The sequence below is a fragment of the Mycteria americana genome, chromosome 1 (assembly GCF_035582795.1).
Source record: "Mycteria americana isolate JAX WOST 10 ecotype Jacksonville Zoo and Gardens chromosome 1, USCA_MyAme_1.0, whole genome shotgun sequence".
NCBI lineage: Eukaryota > Metazoa > Chordata > Aves > Ciconiiformes > Ciconiidae > Mycteria > Mycteria americana.
The window spans coordinates 90,741,597-90,767,722 of record NC_134365.1 but is presented as its reverse complement, the minus strand read 5'-3'; the positions used below and the strand labels follow the sequence as shown (position 1 = coordinate 90,767,722).

General features: G+C 48.4%; 1 protein-coding gene across 1 annotated transcript in view; it reads left to right on the top strand.

Moving 5' to 3' along the window:
• The window catches only part of SIDT1 (SID1 transmembrane family member 1), a 28,960-nt gene extending 16,697 nt beyond the window's left edge, over positions 1-12,263 (top strand). Inside the window, exons 11-24 of the mRNA XM_075491792.1 lie at positions 328-401; positions 958-1,024; positions 1,700-1,773; positions 2,349-2,472; positions 3,535-3,652; positions 4,637-4,773; positions 6,399-6,507; positions 6,925-6,939; positions 7,704-7,780; positions 8,920-8,966; positions 9,780-9,885; positions 10,208-10,318; positions 11,072-11,185; positions 12,125-12,263. Coding sequence (XP_075347907.1) covers positions 328-401; positions 958-1,024; positions 1,700-1,773; positions 2,349-2,472; positions 3,535-3,652; positions 4,637-4,773; positions 6,399-6,507; positions 6,925-6,939; positions 7,704-7,780; positions 8,920-8,966; positions 9,780-9,885; positions 10,208-10,318; positions 11,072-11,185; positions 12,125-12,187 — 1,236 coding nt within the window. The 3' untranslated portion in view covers positions 12,188-12,263. The remainder of the gene's footprint in view (positions 1-327; positions 402-957; positions 1,025-1,699; positions 1,774-2,348; positions 2,473-3,534; positions 3,653-4,636; positions 4,774-6,398; positions 6,508-6,924; positions 6,940-7,703; positions 7,781-8,919; positions 8,967-9,779; positions 9,886-10,207; positions 10,319-11,071; positions 11,186-12,124) is intronic.
• Positions 12,264-26,126: the final 13,863 nt, after the last annotated feature.

The window sequence follows — 26,126 nt, the reverse complement described above, 5'->3', positions numbered from 1 at the left end:
GGAAGAAAATGTAGGTAGTTACCTAGTACGAGTAGTGTGACTGCAGTGGATGTACAGAGGGGCTTTAAGCTAGCAGCTCTCAAACTGCCTCCTTCTGTCACCCCTCACTGCTCCATATGGTCAGAGACATTCCTGGAGGTCAGAGGGTTTTGCAGAACTCGTTCCCTACAGAATCAAGGGTCACAATGAGCTTGCTATGTAAAAAATGGTCCAAATAGCACCAAGCTGCATATTGTCCAAATATGTCAAGATCATCTACTGGCTTCTGTAGTCTTCATTAGTTCTTTTCTGTTTTCTTCCCTCTTTCTCCACCCACTAATGTTTTAGGTGTTCCTCTATCTATCAGACTTATCCAGGAAGGACCGAAGGATTGTCAGCAAAAAATACAAAATCTATTTCTGGTAAGGAGAAGACAAACTGGTAAGGCCCAAGCTCTGGACCCAGTCTCTGGTTGTGGAGTCTGTCCACGTGCCCTTCTTCTGAACCACACTTTAGACCTGAGGGTATTCTTTGAGCCATCTTGTTACACATTCTGACCCTGTTCCAACCAGCAACTGCAGATCCCACATACCTCAAATAAGGATATTTGTGGACCAGTGCACACATGATCCTGGCAATGGATTCTGGTTTGCATAATTGCTTTAAAGTGTGGTAACAACCGGTGTGCTGGAACACACTGGGGAAGGGGAGAAATTGGCACTCAAACACATGAGCTTGTGGTCCACATCCTGGCTTTTCTAGTACCCTTAGCATTTGCCTCCTGTTTGCATTAGCATGTTTGCTCTTCTGCTTCAGGAGATCATAACCAGAGATATAAAGCGCAGGCTAGGAGAGCAGGGTCTGTGCCCGTAGGCACCAAGGTGTACACATTCTTCCACAAGCACTGTGGTGCTCTGTCCTGGGTGTGCACCAGTTCTTTTGGTGTGTGTAACTGCTGCTACTGTCTCCTCTCTGCAGGAACATCATCACCATTGCAGTGTTTTATGCCCTACCGGTCATCCAGCTTGTCATCACTTACCAGACGGTGCGTTGGGCTCTGTGTGGCTGTCTCCCGTGCTTGGGTACTCTTGCCTTTAAACTTGCTCTGTGGTTGCATGGTGTGAGGATGATAGTCTCAGTGAAACTGGGATCACCTAAGAATCCTGCTCTGTCTGAGGGGCAGTTTACCTTAGCTTTTCTCTCTGCACCATGTGTTGAGTGTTGCTACTGGCTTGGCTCGTGGAGCTTGCAGTTCTGATATTTTTGCTTGGGAAGCGGGAGTGCAGCTGTTTGCTTGCTCATCTGATGTCTCATTTGGGGCCTGTTTCATTTTAGAGGCAGGAGAAATCTGCTGTTATCTCTAAAAGACAACTGAAAGCAAGTAGGGTTTGCTGTGATATGAGTGATTTCTCCTCCCTTCTCCCTGCCCCACCCTTGCTATCCTGCTGTTATTCTGATATCTGCAAGTAGATCTATTGGTGGTGGGGTTGAGAGCACACAATATGTTTCCTCTGAAGACTGTTGTCAGGTTTATGGCCTGTGGCAACATCTTGTCCCCCCCTTAAAGCTTCACTTGCAGATGTCAGTACTCCCCTGTGCTAGTGCTAGAGCTAGCCTGTGTCCTGGTACACCTTGTGTACATGCAGTGTTTGCATGAAGCAAACCCCCTAGAACAGGAAGGATTTGCTAATATCGGGTCTCCCACATCCTCTCCGTCTAGGTAGTGAATGTGACAGGCAATCAGGACATCTGCTACTACAACTTTCTGTGCGCTCATCCCCTTGGGGTGCTGAGGTGAGTGAGCCCTGCAGTCACTGCATTATTGTCTCGTGCCTCCTGAGTGATTGTGCTGTGCCCAGGTTAGGATTTTATCCTTGCCAGGCTCACAGTAACTGTGTTGATAAGACCAGTAAGAGTTTAGGACTCTGAGCTTTCTGTTTTGCTCAGCAGTGGCTTTCTGTTGCAGACACATGCACCCAGGAACATAGGGCACCTGGGTTCCCATAGAAAACCTATGGCACAGCAATGAGGTGCTCCTGTGCTCTTTTGGACACTTTCAGTTGCATCTAGCAGCAGCTCTGCAAAGAAGTTCAGATCAGTCCTTTCAGTGTAGCATTTCTCTGAACTAATGTGGGAGTGCAAAGAAAGCCCAGAGTTGGGAATCTTGCAGAGGAAGTGTTAAATCCACTGGGGCAGGTGAACTACTCAACCTAAAATTGTCATCCAGGATGTCAAACTGGCAGGTGTTTGGCAGCTGCTGAGGTGGAGGATGGTGGTGGGGGACTGAAATGGAGTCAGCTTATCATGGCCTAGGGTTCAGCTTCCTGCTGCTGTGCTGCCTTTGTCTTAAACCTTCTTTTTCCCTGCAGTGCCTTCAACAATGTCCTCAGCAACGTGGGCCACACGCTGCTGGGCTTCCTCTTCCTCCTTATTGTGTTGCGCAGGGACATTCTCCACCGTCGGGCCATGGAGATGAAAGATGTCTATACCCTGGTAGGAAGCATGGTTGCATGGGGCTCAGCGGAGGGAGGAAAGACAGGGAGAACTTGAAAACCAGAGTGATACACAATGGATTTCCATTTGCCTTCCTTGCTGGAGGATTGAATCATCCTCTTTTTTCCTCCCCTGGGTGGGATGCTTATGTTCTTGCACACCCCAGTACTTTGCTGCTTACAGTATGTCCATACTGCCGTGGTGACCCAGCCTGGGCTTGCGAAGACAAGGAGATGAATAGAGGAACGACTCCCGTGGCTGTGGCTTTTCCTCTAGCGCTCACTGTGGAGGAACTGGGACAGTAGGAGTGTCCCAAGATGCTTTTGTTTATAGTGAGGTTTGATTTGTCTTATACAATCAAGAGTTCCTTCTTGGCACTCTTGTTAGCAAGAGGGAATAGAGCTGCCTACAATAACCCAGAAAATTTGGCTGCCTCTAGCTCTGAAGCAGAACTGCTTGTAGTCAGAGCTTCTGCAGTCTCTTCAGTATTTTCTGGGAGAGGATGGAGAAATCTGCAGCCCTATCGGCAGTGGTGCTGGTGGCTTCTGGAGACAAATGGCTCTGTTTTCACTGACTTGGTAGCAAGTAAAGGTCCTAGCAGTTTTAAGGGTCTGCTGCTTATGGTTTTCAGATGAGATCTCAGCTGGACTGTGATGGAGATGCCTTCTTACCTGGGCTGATGGGCTCTGATTCTCAGGTGCTTTTAACCCCCTACTGACCACAAGAGCAAGGCTGCTATTCTTGGTCCCCAGTGCTCTCTCAATTTTGGGCAGGATGTACCATGGCACAAAGTACAGGACAGAGATTTTTAGTCTCAAGATGTCAGTACCCAGACACTGAGGTCTTCAGACCAGAAGTTTCTGTGTTATTAGCTTGGGTTTGCTGCCTGTGGATTCACCTGGCTATGCAGTGTGGCTAAATGCAGAGCCTATGGTTGCACGCAGCACACTGGTGACTGAAGGACATGCGTAGGGGTTAGGAGGGATGAAGTGATGGAGAGTGAAAGTTTGCTTGTCATCAGGACAGTGAGGGTACTTACTATACAGCTCTGCTCTCTTCCAGGACTATGGGATCCCAAAGCATTTTGGTCTCTTTTATGCTATGGGCATCGCTCTGATGATGGAAGGGGTGCTCAGTGCCTGTTATCACGTCTGCCCTAATTACTCCAATTTCCAGTTTGGTAAGCTGAGTTTCCTTTCTCCTTTTGATCTGGAGGTAGGATTTGCTATGCTCTCTCTCCTGCTGAGCTGCTGCCATTTCCCATCCCTCTGCCCTTGCAAACCTCCCTAGAGTCTGCCTGTTCCAGGGCTCAGCCAGGAGGCAGTGAGGCTTTGGATGCCAGGGACTAACACATTTCAGCCTCCTCTCCAGACCTTGAGACTTTGGTAGTGCACTGCTGGCAAGATCTCCCTTTGCTTTTGCAGCTCAGTGTTTGAAGATAGTAAGTACGCAGCCTGAGTGGCAGAGTGCACAAGCCTAGGAAGCCTCTGTCTGCCATCTCAGTGGAAACTTTCCTCTGTGGGCTCCTTTGCTTTCCTGGGGAAGAAAAGACTCAGGCAGGATCTTGTCAATGTGTGTAAATACCTGATGAGAGGGAATGAAGATGAGAGTGAGCCAGGCTCTTCTCAGTGGTGCCCAGTGACAGAACAAGAGGCAATGGCCACAAATTAAAACACAGGAAACTCCATCTGAACACAGGAAAACACTTTCCCCCCTCCCCCCCTGCTTGGAGAGTGGTCAAAGACTGAGCAGGTTGCCCAGAGAGGTTGTGAAGTCTTCTGTGGAGCTATTCAAAGCCTGACTGGACAGAGGCATGGACAACCCTCTCATAGCTGACCCTGCTTGAGCAGGGGGTGTTGGACCAGACAACCTCCAGAGGTACCTTCTAACCTCAACCATTCTGTGATTCCCTGCCTGTTTCTGTGCTGCACTGTGGGCACTTATTTTCTGAGCCCCTTTAGTTTTTGTTGCCCCAGAGCACGGTAGATGTGCTGCAAGATGGCAAAGCACAAAGTGCTGTACAATGTAGTGCAGCATCAGGGATTTGTGCCTGCCAGCCTTAGGTTTGGCCCTGCTACTGCACTTCTTTATATGCACTCAGAGCAGCTTTCTCAGCCTACTGGCAGTACCCGTTTTCACTGTTTCTGTTGTGCTCCCTCCGTAGACACCTCCTTCATGTACATGATTGCAGGACTGTGCATGCTCAAGCTCTACCAGACCCGCCACCCAGACATCAATGCCAGCGCCTACTCTGCCTATGCCTCATTTGCTGTGGTCATCTGCCTGGCTGTCCTTGGAGTGGTATGGCTCCCTCTTACCTACCTGCTTCTCTGGGAAGGAGATGGTGTGGCTGGGAACATAGCTTAAGTGGGCAAATGACTGGGGAGAGCATCAGGGTAGGATAAGAGTGTGTTAAGCAGCTGCTAGCATTTGAATTCCAAGTGTTTTTGGGTTTTCCTCCTCCCTTCCCCTGGGCTTGCAGGGAGGGGAGGAGCAGAGTAGTTTTCTCTAGGTGGGCCCCTTTTTGGGCTTTGCCCACCACATGCCCTCAAGAGGAGAAATTCGTGCATCCAGGTGTCCATGACCAAGCATGCAGCTGGTTTCCTGTGGGGTGGCTCACCTTGGAGGAGAGGGGTGAGGCTGGCTGAGCTTCCAAGACAAGTGTCCTCTACCTAATTGCTTATGCCTCTTTCTTCCCTTTGGAAAATGTGTTGCTGGGTACAGCTCCTGCTGTTGGCCTTGCTGTCTTTGGAGAGGTGCAGGACTAGAATAATGGCTGGGGGACTCTTGGGCAAGTTTCTGGAGTACCTGCCTATAGAAGGGCACTGGAGCAGAAGGGAGGACAAGAGACTTGCTCTTGTGCACCAGTAGTCACTGATGGGTCAGGCTGGTACAGGGCTTTGCCCCTTTGCTGATAGCATTGCAGGTATTGAGCTGAGCTTGCCTGAATCCCCAACCTGTGCTTTACCTTGGAGGTCTCTGCTTCTCTTTTTTGGAGGATTCTGTTTCATTTAGCAGTAACCGGGCAAAGTCCATTGAATTCTTGCTCTGAACTAACAGCTAGATCCTAGTGGGCTATCAGCCCCTCACTACCACACATAATGCATAATACCAGTTCATTGTGCGAAGGTCTCTGGGTAGGAGACTGTCTGTGGGATAAGGCATGCAGGAGCAGCTGGTGAACTTGGGACTTTCCAAGAATCTCTTGATAGCTGTGGTAGATCTGCACACCCAGGTTCAAACCACGGGGGGTTTATTATGGGATGCTCTTTCTTTTCTTGTGGGATGCTTTGAAGCTGTAGTTTCCCCACACAGGAAATGTTCAGGCAAGTGCCGTGCCCCAGGAGAGGGGAGTATGTGGTCACAGCCTGATGGCAGACCAGAGTTTCTGGACTCCTTAATGTATAACTGAAAAATTAAAGTTTTAATATAGCATTAACCTGCATTTGTAGGTCACTTCCAGTCCTTAAATAAAGTGAAAGTGTACAATAGGTGCAATTGCCTGCAGAGCAGCTTTGTCCTTTTTGGCCTACTACGGTGCGCTTGTTAAAGTAACGGTTGGTTCCCTGACTGCCTTTTTAAAATCCAGCTCCTGGCCAGAAAGCTGCTGCCCACCTCAGCAGAGAGAGCTTGCCTAGCCTGGGAGTCCCTGCATTTCTGCTCCCTGGGCCAGCTGCAGTCCTTCCAAGCTGTCACCCTTGTCTGAAGGGGCGTTCAGAAAGAATGGTCTCCTCTCCAGAAGTGCTGAGCTCCTCTTGCTTTTCTGGACTTTGTTTGGATTTATAGATCTGGTTTTGGGTTGGAAGGTTTGGGGGTTTCTCTTCCATATTCAGTGAGGTTGTCTAATACCCATGGTGACATAGGAGAGAAAAGGATCAGCCTGCTGATAACAGGGCTCAGTTTGCTTTTAATATGTCTGCTTTCAGGTGTTTGGGAAAAATGATGTGTGGTTTTGGGTCATTTTCTCAATGATCCATGTTTTGGCCTCGCTGGCTCTCAGCACCCAGATCTACTACATGGGCCGCTTCAAGATCGGTAAGTGGTGTGACTGAACCATCTTGCTCCAGGGTGTGCAGGTGCCTCCTGTCCTCACCTGCATGAGTTGCCCATGCAGCACATCTGTTAGCATGGTCCTGTGGCCTGTGCTTGTGTTCTGGGTTATCCTGTCCTCTCATCCATCTGATGCTTTTCCTGGCCTCTGAAGTCCTTGTGCTGCTGCTTCCCAGACCCATGGGAGTCAGCATGACCTGTCTGCTCTGTGGTGGCAGAAGAGCTGGGCTCTGAGGGAGCCTGCCCTTCAGCTACAGCTCTCCCTAGCATTGTGCTCAGAGCGGTGAGCTACGTAAAACTGCATCATGGGGTAAGGGGGGAGAGGGTCTGGTGGGGAACCTGGCTTTTGTGCTCTTCTTACAAATATATTTCTCCTTCCTCTTCTGCTCCTGTCTGCCTCAGATGGCCCTGACTCAGGTAACTGTCAGCAGCTCTCACTTTTCTCTATTGATCTGATTGAGCAGTGGCATAGCAGCTGGGATGTGTGAGGGGAGGCAGGCTCCTGTTCCACCTGGGGTCGGCTCTTGAGAAGTGAAGTCAGTTTGCCACCAGCACTGCCAGTCCTGTTCCTTGGCAGAAAGGGGGTGATATAGCACAGGAGAGCTCTGATCTTGGCATGGGAGCTTTTTCAAGCTTGATGTTTGTGGCTGAAGAGGGGCATGTGTGTACATGCATGTTTGGCCATCACCACTGCCACTGATGGCTCTCCAGTGAAGCTTCTGCAATGATTTTGAGAGCAGGAGTGTCTGGAGTGTGCTCTGCCCCTCTAGGACCCTCTGAGGACTGCAGGATGAGTTTCTGCTGTTTCTCTGCTCTGGCAGCTTGTTCCATGGAAGGTGCTTTTCCCCCTTCCTGCACACACCTCTCTCCTCCAGACATGCAGTTGCAAAGGCAGCCTGTTTACATGTACAGACAGGGCCTATTTGACTTCTGGGCAGTACCGGTGGCAAGGGGATACTTTTTTTTTAACCTGTCATTCTGGCCAAACGCCATCCTGTAGTGGCTGCCCTCTTGCCCAGCACAGACTACTCCCAAAGGGCAAGAAACTATCTGTGGACACCCTGACCCTCTGCAGGCTGAGTCCTCTGTTTTCAGCCAGTGGATGTCCACGACTTTTCCCTGTAGGCATTTTGGAGCTCACTCTGCTGGCTCTTCTGGCTTTTTATCCTCTTCTTTGGCAGACTTGGGGATATTTCGACGGGCAGCAATGGTGCTGTACACGGACTGTATCCAGCAGTGCAGTCGACCAATGTACATGGTAGGTGATTTCTCATCTTGGCACCTCCCTCAGCAATTGCTCACTTTCTAGGCAATGTGCAGAGGAAAGAGTTGTGGTTATTTGAAAAAGTGATGCTCCCTGCTTCCCTCTTCCCCCTCCCACAAATGTTCAGGTAAGTGTAGATCTCCACTGGAGCAGTTTACTTCCCACTCTCAGGCCTCCCCTGAGCTAAGGCATGGTGAATAAAACATCAGAGCAAAGGTGAGACAAGCATGATAGGATTTGTCTTTGCTCTTGCTCTCTGGGGGCATCTGTTCAAGGGAATGGGTATTAGGCTCTGTGCAGCGCAGCCTCTCTGGGGAAGGCAATGACTATTTTGGCTTTGTGGCTTGAGTAACAGCTATTGCTATTTCTACAGTACCTCAGGGCAGACAGCAAAAAAAGTAAGAAATGGTAGCTGTTACCCTGTGCCCCACTGATTACTTTCTTCTTGGCACAGCGTGCTAATTAGTGCTTGAAGCCAAATGAAGGTTTTATCCATGAGCATCCTTTCTTTTAAATTTATTATCCTATCTCTGAGTAAGTGTCAGACTGAGTTTTGCAAGCAAACTTGGTGCACTCAGGCATGAAGTCAGCCTGGCCAGCCTGAAATAGCTACATCATGAAAACAGCTGTAAGCATAAATGCACATGCTCCACAGATGTAACCCTTCTGCCTGCTGTAGTTACAGTGCTTCCCTAGCTAATGGTGAGATGGGTGAAAAAAGGCTCTGTGGATATGTGCAGGATGCTATCCAAAGCTTCCCCTGCTGCCTCTTTCAGGCACGTCCTTTCTGTGTGCAGTAACTTTTCTGTAAAATGGTGGGAGGGAAGGAATCTAACAGTGGAAACAGTCAAAGGATTTGCAGAGCCTCCTGAGGCTGATCCTTAAAATGCTGGGCTTGTCCTTTTTTTAGATGTTTAGTCTCCTTCTTGCAACACTTTCTTCAGATTTGTGAGGGCCAGAGCAGTGTCCACCTGGCAAAAGCTCCCGCAGGGCAAACTTCAGAACCAAGTGCATGTGTGTTTGCAGGAACCAGACTCCAAATCCTCACATAATGATATCCTGAATTTCTGAGGCAAAGGCCTCTTTTTGCATTTCCTTCTGCTTTCATATGATCATCAGTGTCTTCTCTTCAGGACAGGATGGTGCTGCTCATTGTTGGAAACCTGGTCAACTGGTCCTTGTAAGTAGTGGGGTGTGGGTGTCTTGTGTACTTCTGCGTGTGGGCAGCAGGATTAGGTATTGACACACAGGTGATCTGAAGTGATGGGGAAATGCAGCAGTGTCTGTGCGACAATCCTGTGCTGGGGCCTTTCTGACATGTTTTGGCAAGGAGCTGGATCCGCTGAGCACTGAATAGTAGGCAGATCCATAGGATGCAGTGCAGCACTACAGAGCTATGTGAGGCATCCATAAGCGTTTCAGCTGGTGGTCTCATGGCTTGCATCTGAGTGAGCTTATGTAGGGCTGGCCTGGTGCTGCAGTGCTTCCCACATAGCCGAGAGGTCTCTGGTGCAGCCAAGGTGCAGGAGACTTGACAGATGCTTGTTAGCCACAGTCCCAGTGCCTGGCTCAGCAGTAACTGCATGGATGGAGGGATCAGCTCATGGATGAGACCTAAAATCATTGCCCCAGGCTCTTGTTTTTCACTAAAGCTGCTTCTCGGGGACATGCCTTCTGCTAAACGTACAGATCTGGGGCCAACTCCAACTGAGTGAGATGCATTTGGCCATGCATTGGAAGCAACCTAGGGCCCTTGCCTGTCCTCTGGGGTCTCCAGTTGCTCTCAGCGGCTGACCATGGCAGAGTTTACTCTGCTTTGCTTCTTAGCAGGGAGCAGAGGTGAACGGTGCATTTCCTCCAGGGAACTGGGAGGCTGTGGCAGTGTTGCTGTGTCCTGTGGTCTGGGAGGAGCAGTGGGTGGCAGTCAGTTTGGGGATGTACCCTGTCCCCAGTGAAAGAGGCTGTCTAATGCCCCTTCTTCCCTCTCTCTCAGTGCTATCTTTGGGCTGGTGTATCGGCCCAGAGACTTCGCCTCCTACATACTGGGGATCTTTATCTGTAACCTGTTGCTGTATCTGACTTTCTACATCATCATGAAGGTAAAGGAGGCAGCTGTAGCTGTCTCTGGGGTGTCTGTCTCCAAAGAGGAAGGGATGGCCCTCTTTTTTTTGGCTGCAGTCTGGGTTCCTGTGGTGCTACAGAGGGATGTGGAGGGGCATTGTGGGGCTCAGGGTGGGACAAGGTATTGGTGTTAGGGAGGGATGCTGCTTAGCCATCTTGGGGGTGGCTGCGCTGTGTCTCCTTGGGGTGGGCAGCTCTTTGCAGATGCAGATAGTCTAGGCTGGCATGTCAGCCCTATGCATGGCTCCATCCCCTGGGAAGACCTTGGGGCACGTTGTGAGGCTGTGTCTCTGTCTGCAGCTCCGCAGTTCTGAGAAGCTCCTGCCCATCCCCCTGTTCTGCATTGTGGCCACAGCAGTGGTGTGGGCGGCCGCCCTCTACTTCTTCTTCCAGACCCTCAGCAGCTGGGAGGTAAAGTTCCCCTTTCACTATCCTTCTGTCCAGCTCCATCTCTTCTCATCTTTCCTTCCTCTTGTTCATTTTACACAAAAAAATACTTTGGGCAAGGGTCTTGGGCTACTCATGGGAGCTGAAAGGGTTTAACTCCTTCAGCAGGCTGGGAAGAGAGCATGGGAAGCTGTGCTGAGCCAAAAATTACTGTATGCATGCAGCTGTGGAGACACTATTTATGACCCAGGTGATCCAGAGGTGACTGGTCCTCACCAGGGGACAGAGGAGGAGCTGGGGATCTGAAAGCAAAACTGGACAAATCCTGACCAGTGCTGGATGGAAGACTTCTCCCTGGAGCAGATGGCCAATGGGGAATGACCTGCCTGGGGTTGTGGGGGCTCTCCATGGCCTGGGAGGCTCTTAAATCCTGACTGGATGCCTTCTAACAAGATACCGTGTCCATCTCCATGGAAGTGAGGGGCTTGCTACAGGGTGGTCTGGTGGAGGCTGTGTAGCTTGTGCTATGCAGGACCTCAGATGTGGAGACCAGAGGGGTCCCCCCAGCCATGGGTTGTAGCCCAAGATCCATCTCCAGATATAAGTATGACATTGCATTCCTACCCTGCTCTCACCACATGTCCAGCCAGCACAGCACTTTTTCCTGGCTCCCACATGGATAGTTAAGACAGGGCGATCTCCAGAGGGTCCAATGCGGCCAGCCAAGGCCCTGTGTGAGGGGATATCAGGTCCTGACACCCTTGCCTGCTCCCCTAGGAGACTCCAGCAGAGTCACGGGAAAAGAACCGTCCGTGCATCCTGCTGGGCTTCTTTGATGACCATGATGTCTGGCACTTCCTCTCCGCGGCTGCCTTGTTCTTCTCCTTTCTGGTGAGTCCTGCCGAGCCTCCTACTCTGCTGTATGGCCTCACCCTCTCCTCTTACTCCTTGTCCCTCTCTATCTGCATGGAGCTGTGGCTGCCCCAGGACCCCACAGAACTGCCCCAACTCCTCTGCTTGGCTCTGCCTCCAGGCATCCTTCAAAGTGGGATGCTCCTTGTCAGTGGGATCAAGGATCAGGCTTCCTCCTTTGGCTTGTTGCTCCATGTGCCTCCTGGCCTCAAACTCCCTCTGGGGCTGTGGGTCACACAGCTGTTGTAGGGAAGCTGAGGGGCTGCTGGTGTGACCAACCCTCTCAAGGGTTTGTGAGGACCTCCCAGAAAGGGACCCTACTCCCTTTGACCCAGGCAGTAGGGTCACTGGTGTGGAGCTTAGCTCACTCCTGGGCTTTCCCTCACTTCCATAGTTGACTCCTCTACTTGGTACCTGTTTTCAGGCCTGATGGTCTGTGTGGTGGCAAAGGTGGAGGCGTCCCCTGTGATGGGGTCACAGCACAGTGTTCTGGGGAAGTGGAGAGGGAGACCTTAACCCTAGCTGTGCAAGGTGCAAACTGTTTGTGAAGGAGCTGCCTGGCCACATGCAATGTCTGATCTGTGGTCAAGCAATTCCCACCCTGATGGCTCTTCAGTGATGAGGGACCAGCTTGCAAGCAGTGTCTCCCATTGTGGTTGGGGCAGGATTACCTGCTCAGGTCTGCAGCACTGTAGGCAGAGTTACCTGTCAGCTGTGCTGCCAGAGTGACTTGCTGGGAGCGTTACAGGAACAAAGTTAATCTGGCACACCTACATGGGTTGCTGTTGCGACTCTACATGCTAGAGACATAGCCTGGGTGGAGCCCCCCTGTGATGAGATGCCACTGGGAGCTGGTCATTCTCCCCCACCGTGGGCTGGCCAGTGAGACCTGAAGCTGCCTCATGCTTTCCTCCTCAGGTCCTGCTGACCCTGGATGATGACCTGGACTCAGTGCGCAGGGACAAGATCCCGGTGTTCTGAGTCCCCAGGGGACGGGGGCGCAGGGGCGTCCCAAACCGCTCAGCCAAAGGCATTGGGCCACCAGCATATGTGGGGAATGAGCCTGCTTCTGTGGCCGACAGCCCCGTGGAAGCAGGGGAGCCGGATACCCAGGAAGCACGAAGGGGTGCTGCGGTAACTGAGGCGGGACTGGGAGGGAAGACAACGTTTGCTCCTTTCCCACTGCACTGTCTGGGGCAGACACGACCTGGTGGCTGAGGCCAGTGCACAGCACCCTGGCTTGTAGGTGCAGCAGGTGCTGGAGCCAGTGAAGAGGGAGGAAACAGGAGGTGTGTTTGAGAGCTTTGCTTCCCTTCCTCCCTGCTGATGTGCTCTGCTTCCTCTCTGGTGAGAGGGCTTGAGAAGTGCAATGCAGCTCCTCCTGCATCAGCAGCTGGTGCCTGTACCCTGTGGGCTGCTGCCCTTGGAGAGTCCATTTGGCAGCATGGGGAGAGCGTTTGGTTCCTACCTGCAGCCACCAAGTGAGCAAAGGACTCCCAGCTGAGGTGGCAGTGGGGGACTGGTTTCATTTCTTGTTGGAGAGGCCCCTCCTGTAGCTGGTGGGGAGCCACAGTAACAAGAGAAACAAGTCCAAGGGACTGCAGTGTTAGAGGGAGATGGTGGACTAGAGCTGCCCACGAGTGCTCTGCCAGAGGCAGAACCTCCCACCTTGCTCTTGCGGCCTCTCTCACTTACACATATTGAACAGCCTCACTTCTCTCTGGTGGCTCCTCCGCAGGCGCTTGTCAGTGTGATGGTCTCCTTCACAGCACCAGAAGTGCTGTCCTCAAGCAACCCTAAGAGAGACGGTACGGTGAAGCTGCAGCCTTGTGTGCTGTGTAGCTCCTTGGCAGCTCCTTGGCTCCTGCTGCGTGGCCTTGCTAAAGGGGCAGGGTGGAACGGGGAGGCTGTCCAGCAGCCTCAGACTTTCTCCTCCCACAAGCTTGCTTTGGGCAAACTTGGCAGACCAGGTTCCCTTATGGGCTGGGAGTGTGGAGGATGTTTTGGGGCAGTTGGGGTTGAGCTCTTTAGCTGAAGATCTGGACCAAACTTCTTTCCTCTCCAACTTCTCTGCATCTGAAATAAGTTTTTAAATGGCTTCTGCATTCTTCCTGAATTCTCAGTTATTTAAAAAACAAGAATAAGGTGTGAATTATTTCAGGCCTTGCATCTAAAATGTGACTTGTTTCGCTCATTTTGAATTAAAAAGTATTCTTTGAGGCCTGCTGTCCTTATTCTTGTCATTGCCTGAGCATTTTTCCTTTGTATGTGCATGTACCCAGTGATGCAAAGGCTCCGTTCCACATGTGCTTACCAAAGCAGAAGACTATGGTAATTTTCTACTCCAAGAAGTCTGTATCTCCTAGAAAGGTTTTGCACTAGCTGGTTTTTATTTTTTTCTAACTTGGAGTTTGTCAAGATGGTCAATAAAATGAATGTTCTTGGCTCCCTGCTCTGCAGGTTGATCTGAATTCTTCTTGCTCCAGCTCTCAGCAGCAGCCAAGAGAGCACTTGGGGCAGAGGGGTGCCCAGTGGTGTCACACAGCTGCTGTCATCCTTAGGTCCTTAGGAGCCTTGCAAACAGTTTTCCTGAGCATCAGTACAGATGACCTGCTTGTTCTCTTAACCAAATTGCCTTTGTGGGGCTAACTGGAGTAAAGAACAGACACTCTTGTTTGTCACTGTAGCCCCTTTGGCAGAGTGAAGAGAGGGCTGGAGGAGGAATGATAACACAAGAGGCTGCCAGCAGCTATCTTCTCAAGTAGAGCTGTGCTCCTATGGAGATGTAGCCATGTTTCAGGCAGGGCATACCAGAACATGCAGAAGGTGGTGGTGGTACCTGTGTGCTGCGTTTTATTACAATACTTTGGGCTTGACTTGCAGGTTTGCCACGCAGATGGAGTTGTGAATGTTCAATGATGCTAGAAATAGGAGTAGGTTTCTCAGGCTCATTGTGAAGCATGAGCTTCTCTTCCTTAACAGTGTCAGCATGGGCTGCAGGGAAGGAGACGGCACTTGCTCTTGTCTGATTAGCACCAGCACCAGAGGAGTATCAGGCTGAGGATAGTCCACATTTTCATTCAGCCACCCTGCAGCATTGCCATATGTTCTTGGTCTGTCTAAAATGGCAGAAACCAATATTAGCTACACAGGCTTGCCTGCAGCTTCCTTTTTCTTCCCGTAAGGAAAGACTGCCAGGAAGTCTGAGGTGCAAAAAACCCTTAATCCTTACTGCCCCAAATCCTTACTGCTGAGTGCAGGGACTCCTGGTGGGGCTGTGGTGCTCTGTCTTGCCCAGCATGGTTATAAACATGCTGTGCAGATGGAGCCACCTGGATTTCTGTACCCAGAGGTGTATGAATGTTTGACCTGACAGCTTTTTTTGCAACACATGCTGTGTGCTGCCCTGTCCCCCTCCCTGCAAATGCAAGGGCTGATGTAGGATCCCAAGTGCTGCACTTCCAATTCTCTGACCAGTGAAACCAGTTTGTTGTAATAATATCTGAGGTGTGCAGGATGTGCTCTTTGCAGAGCTCTACTTGGTGGGCAGGTGGTAACACACAGTGATAGCACTGCTGCCAGCACCATCCATTCCCTCCCTTCTCTCTGCCTGTCTAGTCCTGGCCCCAGCAGCAGGAGCAGAGGTCTGAGACACGGCCGCAGGGAGCCCTGCTGCATGGTGCCACCTGGAAGCTGCATGAAGAGCTGCAGCGCTAGATCTGTTGGGAGGTGACGTGACTGTGAGATGGTCACATCATTTGCTGCTGAGGTGAGCTAGGGAGCAAGTGGGGCAGTGCTTTGGAGCCAGGATGGGGGGAGGTAGCAGGAAAAGGAGGGGAGAAAATTTCCTGATGTAGGTCCTCACCACAGGCCTTGCATGAACAGTGTCTTGCTCTAGCAAGTGTCTGGAAAAGTTCAGGTCAAGCCCCCTGTCCGCCTTAGGGTGGGTTACAATGCTTTGTGTGGGGAGGTGTTTGCAGTGCTGCAGTGGGCAGGATAAATTCCTGGGTGCTGGGGGTACACGGGGTTTGAACACAGGCTGCTAGCACCAGTAGGTTGAGCACCAACTCCCATGAAATGCTAAACCTAAAGAAGCCTCTACTTGAGGCAAAGCCTGCCTTGCTCCTCCAGGACCTGGGGGGAGATGTGTAGATCTTGTCTAAGGTGGGATCCTGTCAGGTGGGAGGCTATGCTGGGGTGAATAAAGGTGTGTGAAGTAGAGATACTGCTCTGCTGTTGCCTGAGGCTCAATGGCTAGAGCATCCTGTAGGAACTGCACCAGCCTTTAATCTTTTAACTGCCTGGTTTCTCTGGTGTCCATGCTGCAATCACACCATGCAGCTGCAATTGTACCATGCAAAGCACTCCAGAGCCCACTGAATATTTTTATATGAAGTGGGCAAGTCTGGCCAGAGACTCCAGTGCGGTTTCTTACTAGAATTAGCAAATGCTCCCTCCCTCAGTCCCCTTGAGCCAGAGAGATGGGGAGAAGAGGCATACTAGTTCAAGACCCCGTTGATCTTGGCAGATTATCAGAACTGGTGTACAAGCAGGTATTTGGTGGGGGAGTGAGACTTGGAGGATCCAGTGTTGGATCCTGCTGTTTATGAGTCTAACCTAAAGTCCTCTTTGCTCACTGTGCTGCCTTCGTGCCCCCTGCTTAGTCAGGTGCAGGACAGGCTCTTGCCTTGCAGGACTGCCCTTACCCCGTGTTTAGGTGTGGAGAAAGATGAGCAGCTTTTCCTCTTGTACAAGTGTGTTCTGCTCATGGTGTATTTTGTGGTGCACAGAAGTCCAGGACATAGGACAAGGGGTTGGGGTAGTAGGAATATCACTTCTGTGCCAGACTGAAGAAGGGCTTGTGTGCCCCAAAGTTTGTCCAGTTTTGGACATGCATTTTCATAAATGATACTCCTTCTCCCTGTGTCTTCCATAGCCTGTAGTCTCAGACCTTGTTCCAAGCTTGTATTTGTTTCTAACCACGAAGCCGGTTATCTTCTCTAAATAGGAATGTGAGAAAAAACTAATGTTGAACAGCACTCGGAAGGCTCAATGTAGGAGGTAGAAAAGCAACATATGGGCTTGCTGGGCTAAGCAGAGATGAGCACAGTATGCAAATAGCAAGGTGGTAGCAGCAGTGAGGGAGAGAAGGGTGAAGAACAGCACAGAACAAGCAGAAAAACGTGAGAGAATTAAGTTAAATACAAGGAAAGGCACCTCAAGCCTAAGAGATGGGAGGAAGGGTTGGAATCATCTCCCTGCTGCTTCTGTGCCTCTAGCTTGATGCATCAGTTTTTAAAATTTCCTCTTAGCTTTGTCCTGCCTGCTGATTTCTGTTTGTACTTCAACTCTTCCATCTAGTGGCTGCAGGGCTCAGCCTGACCGGTGGCTGCAGTAGTGCCTTGACAGCTCTGGCTGGTGGAGTGTCTGGCTGGGCATCCAGGCAGCTCTGTGTCTCCCAGCTGTTCTAGTCAAGCTTGGCTATGCAGCCCTCCACACCTGAAATGCAGCTTGTGTCTTTAGTCCCGTTGCCCTTCTCCAGGTGACTGCCCTCAGTGAAGGAAGAATGGCTCCCTGGGTAGGTGAGGGACCTGTGTTCCCTGACTTGCAGGTGTCATGTTGTTGTTGTTTCACCTTTCTCTGTTCACTGAGCAAAACAGTGTTAGTCAGAGGTGTGTTAGGGAGACAAGTGGAGCAGCTGGTGTGAATTGTGTTAGCAGGTGGGGGCTCTTTGCTGCCCATGATGGGCTGGTAGCAGGGTCCCTGCTTCCCCCATCACATGCTCATCCCTCCTATGCTCAGCACAAACTGCTTTAAAAACTCTTGAAAGGGAAGCAAACAGTTCACTTTTCTGGTGAATCCTCTCCTCAGTCGGTTTAAGTGGCTCACTGTAGGGGTTGAGGAGCTCGAAGGCAGCAGGAGCTGGCCTGGCTGGAAGTGGCGGCTGCCAGAGTAACTCTCTGTATGTCGTGAAAGCATTACCTGCCCAGGAACACCTGCCCTAAGCTTTCTGCAGTTGGTCATTAAATACTCAGGCTTATTTGCCAAGTCATGAGCTATGTTTGCTGTTTTTATAAGCAAAAGAGCTACTACCACTCAGCTTTGTATAACTTTTGTGTTACACCTCCTGCAATGCCTTCCCCATTCCTATACCAGCCTGGGCCTCTAACATTTTCCCAAGTAAAAGCCAGTGCAGTGCTGTGGTTGGGTGAAGGCAGCAGCATGGCCAGAAAGCTGCTGCTGAGCAGGCTCTGCTCTACCTCCCCCCGCAGCAATGTGACCTGTCTCTTCCCTCTCATGTGCTCTTCTCTTTCCACAGCTCCTGGTCACCTGAAGGTGTCTCCCCTCTCCCACAGCTGTGTTGACCTAAGCCATGGAGAGGAGGTGGATACAACCATATAGTCCCTGTTTTCTCAGGAAATGTAGGTAGAGGAGTTGTTCTGCCCAGTACAACTCAAGGGAGACAGAAATAGCTTTTGTATAATAATAATAATACCACCCCCCCCACCTCTGGGGTGGTAGAAGAGCAGCCAAGGCAGGAGGATCGTGCTGCGCTTTGAAATGTGAAGGCACAGTTTTAGGAGAAATGTTAACTTGTCCACAGCTAAATGTAGATTTTACGCCTATTAAAGTAGCAGCATCTACACAGAGTAAAAGGGTCTTTGCAGGTGGGGTGGAAGTTAGCAATGACAGCAACAGGGAGATACTGAATTTATCCAGTATGTTAACAGGGTATATTTGAGACTGAGGTATGCTGTTGGTATGTTCCACCTCTAGCTTAAGACAGGGGAAGAAACACTTTGAACCAGTTTCACTTGTGCTTTTGTATGTGGTTTTCCTCATGTACACGTGCATGTGGCTGCACAAAGCATTTGAATGAGCCCAGCAGCTTTCAGCCTGGAGGGCTGACAAGTGGGACTTCACTGCCCCAGGGGCACTGCTGGGGCATTGGTGGAAACTGTACCAGCAGCCCTGCTCCATCTCCCACAGGTAAGCAACTGTACCTGCATCTGTTGTAGTTAGCCAGTGTCGAGGGCATCAGCCCCTCCCTGAAGGTATTCAGATGCCTCCTGTTTGTCCTCTTTCCCCTCCCCTCTACTACGACAGGAAAGAGCAGGTTGCTACAGCAGGAAACTGCACCTTTATGCATTGTGCTGTCAGCACCCTGACCCTGAAATTGGGGCCGTTGCTCTTGGGCAGTGCTCAGTGCAGTTAACTAGCCCTGCCTGCCAGCTCTCAGGCCTGAGCTGCCCTCTCAAGGTAGGGAAAGTGGGCTGAGAGTAGGTTACTGTGACTGCTCAGAGACTGTCCTTAGTCATGCACACATCTTCCTGATGTTCTACTGAGCCACAGCCATCTCTGAACACAGCCTCCTCATTAAACTATAGACACTGGCTGTTGCTGAAGCAACAAAATAGAAGCTCATCTGTCTTAATACTAAATTTTAATAAAAAAAAAATCATCTTCTATTAAGGCATCTTCAGCATCCACAAGAATTTTGAGGTTTACAAGCAAGGCATCCTGGAGCCCCCGAAAGGAACTGTTTCATAGCAGTTCTGTTGACTCCCACCTGTATTATGCAGCCTCCCAAAAAGCCTTTACTTACCTTGCAGCATCTCTGTACCGGTCTCATCCAAACCACATCCTTCAGCTTCAGACTGTGACAAAAGAACTATTTTAGTGCACTTCACAACCAACATGGCAGTGTGTGATGAGAGGCATTTTATAAAGCTTGAAGTTGTATCTTAACACAGTGATCACTGTCACCTGGGCAAGGACAGCATCTGCCATGCATTATTTAAATAATTTATTATCAGCATATGTTTTTTCTGGATTATGTAGTTTTATATATCCAAATAAAGTGGTGCATAACTCTGGTATATGCAGAGAATATACACTGGAGAACTATAAATGTAAATTCCCAGCCTCAAAACAAAGCTTTTAGTTAACTATCTTGAAGAGTGACATGCATGGCTTTCCATGGGGAAAGAAGCTGTACCAAAAACTACAGTATTCAAAGAGCATTTTTCTTTTTTTTTAATAAAATACTATCGTGTTCATATCTATACAAATAATTATTACAACTATTAAACAAAGTATTACATTTAACAATAGAAATCTCAGACCTCTGAACAAGATCATGGTTTTGGGATATTTACACCTGAATGCAACACAGTTGTAAAAAGATGTCAAAATAAACAAAACAAGATCTTATTTACAATTGGAAGATGATGTTCCTGTTCATTCATTATAGATTTCTACTGCAGAGTTCCTTTTTTCCATTACAAAATAGTAAGGACTTTCCACTGGGGCTGTATCCAAGTAATTTACAGCTGTATAAAACAGAAGCACAGCAGAAAACCCTGGACTGAATATAAATAATTTACATGGTGGGGGCAACAGCATTTTTGATTAATCTCCTGTGGCAAAATCTGTATTTGCTTCCCTTCTCACAGTGAGCGGGCAGGAGCAGGGGTACAACCCACTGCGAGCTTGGTTGTTTCACATTTGTGATTGCTGAAACAGCAGCACATTGCAAACTTGGAACCTACTTGTAAAAATACTTTTGGTGAGGCAGAAAGAAATGCCTCTCTTTTTTTAATTTCTCATGAAAACTGGTATCAGCAAATAATAAATGGCTTCTGTGTAACTAAGCAGGGCTTGTTTGTAAAGAGAAGAAGGTTTTGTATCATCGTGACTGAACACCTCTGCTAAATCTTTCACTGGTTCACATAATAACTTGCTCTCAGTATAACTAGAGGGAATAAAGCATTGGTGCTCTGAGATTTTAGATTTGCTCTAGGGATTGCAGAGGCAGTAAGAGGTTGAAAACACTGTCACACACAAACCTGTGTCTACACTGGCACTCCTGTCTATGTGGCTGCTACCCATGCTGAATCAGTGGCAGTGGGAGAAGGGAACAGCAGTAGCAGATAACTCAGCTTAAGTGATGATAAAGAATGGACCTCCTTATATCACTGTATCAGAAAACAACACAAATTTGGCCAATTTGGTATAAATAGATGTAATGCTACTCTGTCTTTCCAGTCAAAGTGAGATCATTATTAAAGTGACGAGCACGAAACCTTTTTGGGGAACAGCAACAGATCACAGCTTTTAGCACAGCTGACTACCCTTAGTCATCCAGAAATGGATTACAGTGTGAGTTTGTAACCAAGTCCTTGAGCCAGGACTGCACAAGTACCTCTGAATAAGGTGAAGAGACAACAGGAGATCAGAAATAATGAAATGACCCCTTTTCTCCAGCAATGCCCTCTGCAGTTGCCCTGCTATATGATGTTTCCTGCAACAGCACTACAGTCACCAACCACAGCAGCAGCAGCGCAGCTTTAAAGTGCAGTAGGAAATCTGTGCAAAATTTAGGAGGCTCTGTACTAGCACAGCATGTTTTTTTTCAGAGAGGTGCTCTTCCACCTAGGCAGCAGCACAGTGACTGGAGCAGGGGGCAGGAGCTAGAAAACACATTCCAGTAAGGCTCAGCCACCACCTCAAATCAGGTTCCTTAGCTGCTTTTAAATGAGGTCCTTTCTCTCAACAAAAAGGTATATAAATGTTAATACATTACTATTTTATTGCCTGCTTTCAATTTAGCCTGACTCTGCTCTTATTCTCCTAGGCTCCTTAAGGGATTACTGAAGGACTACACTGAGACACATGCAATCCAGCCCTATACCATTTGCTGTTTGTTGAAGTCATTTAGCTGAAAGCCACAGATACACAACACTTGTGAGCTGTGGCAGTCCCACCCTAGAGGTAGTTCTGAACCTTTCCCTTCTGCTGCTTCTTTTGCTAAGTTAGGCAGTAGTGGGTATTTTTCCTTTCTTTAAAACCAAAACAAACCCCCATTTAGTGTAAGTAACCTTCAAAAAGGTATTATGGAAGAGCAAATGCCATTCTCAGGCTAACAAATTGCAATTAAAACCACAAAATCTTTTCCAGCTACATCTTGAAAAACAAAGGAACTGTTAATTGCCAGGTAATTCTTAGCAGAAAAAGATAACAAATTGTTGGTGTCATAGTTGTTTGCTGAAGAAAATGTATTTGCTTGTCAAATTGTTACTATAACAAATAAAACAATTATTTGATCTGTAAAAGCTTACAGAAGCTCCTTTTTCAAAATTCCCCTACCCCCAAAAGCATATATCAAGGTAAGGTGAGCCTTCCTTGAAGTCTTACCAACCTGATACCTAAACACAACAGCTTCAATGGTAGGGGAAAGGAAAAATAAAAGCAAAAAGAAAGAAAAGAAAAAATAGTTTCCACTCAATGGTACAGATGTTGCAATCGCTCCTCTTCCTGAGAGCAGAGCCCAAAGCCCTGGGAAAGGGCCAGCAGTCGGAAGAGCTGAAACACCGACCCGTCAGTGGCACAAACTGACCTACACAACTAAATACAAGAAGCTGAGCCATGGCCTGGTCAGTGTGGAACAGCAGGGGTGATTAGTTTATGGTGAAGAGGAAAACTAGAACAACTTCAAATTAAAAACTAACAAAAATTACTTAACATCTAATTTCCTCTCTTTTGATGTGAAATATCCAGTCTATCCGCTGTTCTTCCTAAAGGCATATGAGCACGAACATGTGAGAAGCTGAAATCTCTGGCAAACCCACAAGTTGCTCTTACACCAGGGGACCTGGCCAGATTCAGCATTCAAAGACCATCTTGGACAGTCAATTAGACCAAAAGACTACACAATAGAGCCAATTTTTCTTTAATTAAATTGATCTAAATTCCAGTCAGCAGTGTAAATAACAGAATTTGGACAAATGTGTTTATATGAAGCTCTTGCAGATAGGTCTGCCTACCTTTCTTTTCATAGCGGTCTTCCTGATCCCACACCAATGCCACAGGATCATTCAGCATCACTTATGGCATGTAAGAAGACTCACACTGGTATGTGGTTGAACTTCAACAGAACTTGCCATGTTCAAGGAGGGCAACAAAATTATATTTCTCCATCCTGGTCTTGGCAGGTTTCAGAAAAAGTCCTGAGAAGGACAACAAAGTGGCATGGTGATTACACAGGAATCACCATGCCCTGTCACAACAACGGAGGGTACAATCCTCTAGAGAAGACTTAGGGTCAGTCACATGGTAATTACTTTTGAGCCACACACCGCAAAACTGTGCAGTTCCTGCAAAATCGCAGCAGTCTTTATATCGCTAAAATGCCTGTGTTGTGATTACCTGCACTACCGGTATCCTGTCAACAAGGTCGCTATTTTTGGTCATCTATGTAAACAGAAAAGGGGCACATGAAAGTTACTGACACAGTTACTGCCTCTTCAGAAAATGATATCCAACGTTAAAAAAAAAAAGAAAACACGATCACAGCCGACATATTCTACTGTGAATACTCAGGAGCACATTTAACCTCGATGTAACACCAGTGAAATTAATAGTGAAATCAATATGAAGGAATAAATATATAGAGTAGAATAGAATAGAATTTCAGTTGGAAGGGACCTACAACAATCACCTAGTCCAACTGCCTGACCACTTCAGGGCTGACCAAGTTAAAGCATGTTATTAAGGGCATTGTCCAAATGCCTCTTAAACACTGACAGGCTTGCGGCATCGACCACCTCTCCAGGAAGCCTGTTCCAGTGTTTGACCACCCTCTCAGTAAAGAAATGCTTCCTAACATCAAGTCTGAACCTCCCCTGGTTTGAACCATTCCCACATGTCCTGGCACTGGATACCAGGGAGAAGAGCTCAGCACCTCCCTCTCCACTTCCCCTCCTCAGGAAGCTGTAGAGAGCAATGAGGTCTCCCCTCAGCCTCCTTTTGGAAAGCTTGTTTGGAAAACCACACAAGCCCAAAATCCTTAGCTGCTCCTCACAGGACATTCCTTCCAGCCCTTCCACCAGCTTTGTTGCCCTCCTCTGGATGCATTCAAGGACCTTCACATCCTTCTTAAATTGTGGGCCCCAAAACTGCACACAGCACTCAAGGTGAGGCTGCACCAGTGCTGAGTACAGTGGGACAATCACCTCTTTTGACTGGCTGGTTATGCTGTTTGATGCACCCCAGGATGCAGTTTGCCCTCCTGGCTGCCAGGGCACACTGCTGACTCATATTGAGCCTGCTGTTGACCAGCACCCCCAGATCCCTTTCTGCAGGACTGCTCTCCAGCCCTCCTCTCCCAATTTATACTTGTGCCTGGCATTACTCTGTCCTAGGTGCAGAATCCGGCATTTGGACTTGTTAAATTTCATCCCATTAATCATTGCCCAATGCTCCAATCTATCTGGATCCCCCTGCAAGGCATCTTGTCCATCAAGAGAGTCAACAGCACCTCCCAGTTTGGTATCATCAGCAAACTTCCTAATGGTGCATTCAACTCCTGCATCCAGATCACTGATAAATATATTGAACAGAACTGGCCCTAGAATTGAGCCCTGAGGAACACCACTGGTGACCAGTCGCCGGCCAGATGTAGCCCCATTCCCTTTGAGCTCTGCCCTTCCAGCCACTTCTTCACCCAGCACACCGTGAACCTGCTCATCCCACAGTTGGACAACTTGTCCAGAAGGATGCTGTGAGGGACAGTATCAAAAGCCTTACTAAAATCCAGAAAAACTATATCCACCGCCTTCCCTTCATCCATTAGGAGGGTGACCTTATCATAAAAAGATATCACATTACTTAAACAGGACTCTCTCATTGTGAACCCATGTTGACTGTACCTGATGATTGCATTCTTCTTTAAATGCCTTTCAATAGTACCCAGTATAATCTTCTCCATAGTTTTTCCAGGAACTGAGGTTAGACTAACAGGTCTGCAGTTTCCTGGGTCTTCCCTCACAGCGTTACTGTAAATTAGGATAACGTTGGCTAACTTCCAGCCCACAGAGCCCTCCCCAGACTCCCACAACCTTTGGTAGATGATCAAGAGGGGTCCTGCTGTAACACCTGCTAGTTCCTTCAGTACTCTGGGGTGAATCCCATCAGGCCCCATGGACTTGTGAACATTCAACTGATACAACTGGTTCGTATAAGCTTACAAGCTCACTCCAGTTTTCAAAGACGTCATTAAGTAGTGGAATTTTCCCAGCAGACAAAACAAATGTGGTACTACATGAATGCCTGGAATGATGAGCAGGATTAATGTCTTTGTATAAAGTCCTGGAAGCCAGGGCCTAATTTTTCACTAATTTGTCTTGAAAGCCAAATACACTGTTGCACACACAATTCCATTTAAAGAGAGCAAGAATGGCTGTTTTGCTTCCCTCCTAATGGTCTAAACAAGTATGTAACACACAGCCTAGCTGCTGATTCAATCCCCCTGTCTTTATCATCCACAACCCATGGAGCCACTCATCGTTATGGAGCTCATTTCACCACCTGAGGCAGCCCCTTCAGGATCTACTGCCTTAGGGAAATCAATTTGATCAGAGTCTCATCAGGTAACACCCAGACCTGCAGTGCACTTAGTCCGAGCTGAGGACTGACTGTTGTTCCTAACCCTCCTGCTCTGCACAGGCCGGTTGCTGCCATTTGGTTGTTAACTACACTTTGGCAGCCCATTTCACAGTCAAACTCAGACAAGCTGCCTTGCTTTGAAGTGAAATAAATATTCAATCTATTATTTTTAATAAACACAGAGAACTGATGCACCACTTAGATTTAGTGTCCTAAGATAAGCTTCATCTGAATTAAAAAGTGATTCCCAGTTTGAGTCAGAACCATTTTACTTAACTTTGCAGAAAAACATCAGAGCCCAGATTATAAGAGCGGAGACATTGTCAGGATGGGCTACAGACATAGCCCAGTTCTTTTTTATGCTAAAGCCTCTTTACTTTCCTGGATCAGTGTAAAAGGACTTAGCGAAAATGAGGCCTGAGCAGTCAAGCTATGGAAAAAACTTTCAGGTCCCTCTTTGTGGGTCCTGGTCTTGGAGATGGAAGAACATCTTCCTTTCTGCTTTTCAAAGAAAAAAAAATCCCAGGGAGAGGCATTGGGGAAGAACCTGTGAGGGGTCCCAGGAGCAGCAAAATGATGCACTGGCGAGCAACACACAAGTGTTTCAAGCTTACCCTGCCCAGAGAAGAGGCCCCAGAGCAGTTTTTGCCACTCCTCAGCTGGTAAAGAGAGGACTGCATACACGGAGACCTGAAGTTACTACGTTATTTGAAGAATCAAAACCAGAACGGTATTTCCAAACACATAAAAGACAAATATTTCTGCCTTGTTTTAAGAAAAATCACACTGCAGAACCATTAAATAAATAAAACTTACCTAGTTCTTCGTTTTCCTTCAAAAGAAATGGGACCGAAATTTGTGAAAGTACTGGGGACTCAGCCAGTGCACGCACATTCACTCTGTCTCTCACGTCCATACAAACACATCCCCCTTCCTCGTGGTGCTCAAATCACAATGTCTTCCTGGTATGCAGCATTTCGGTCTTGACACATTCACGTTCCTCCTTCAGCCACAATCATACACATTTAGACAAAAGGTGCATTCAAGTGCAAAGTACTGATATTAACTTGGGCCCCGATCCTGTCAGCAATGTTAAGTAAAAATTACGCCCACAGGGATCCCTGCTCATTTTGCGGGATGCCACAGGCTCAGTCCTCCTCCCATGTGCTGCCTGGTACAACAGAGGGCTTGTCACTCACAGAAACCAGAAAGCTGGTGTTTGAGCATGGGCCAAAGAAAAGAAGGGGAAGACATTAAGAAGGTGCTAAACAAGGTACAAAACCCACCCTGAGGTAACTTGCAGCATATGAACAATGAAATAGCAACAAATACAACTGCTGTCTCCGCTGACTACACCAGAAGGAGTCATAAGCTACATTAAAACATTGACCAAGTTCAGCAGTAACTGAAGCCATTGTTAAAACAGATCCAAACAAAATTCTTCTTAGAAACAGAGTCATGGGTTAAACAAATC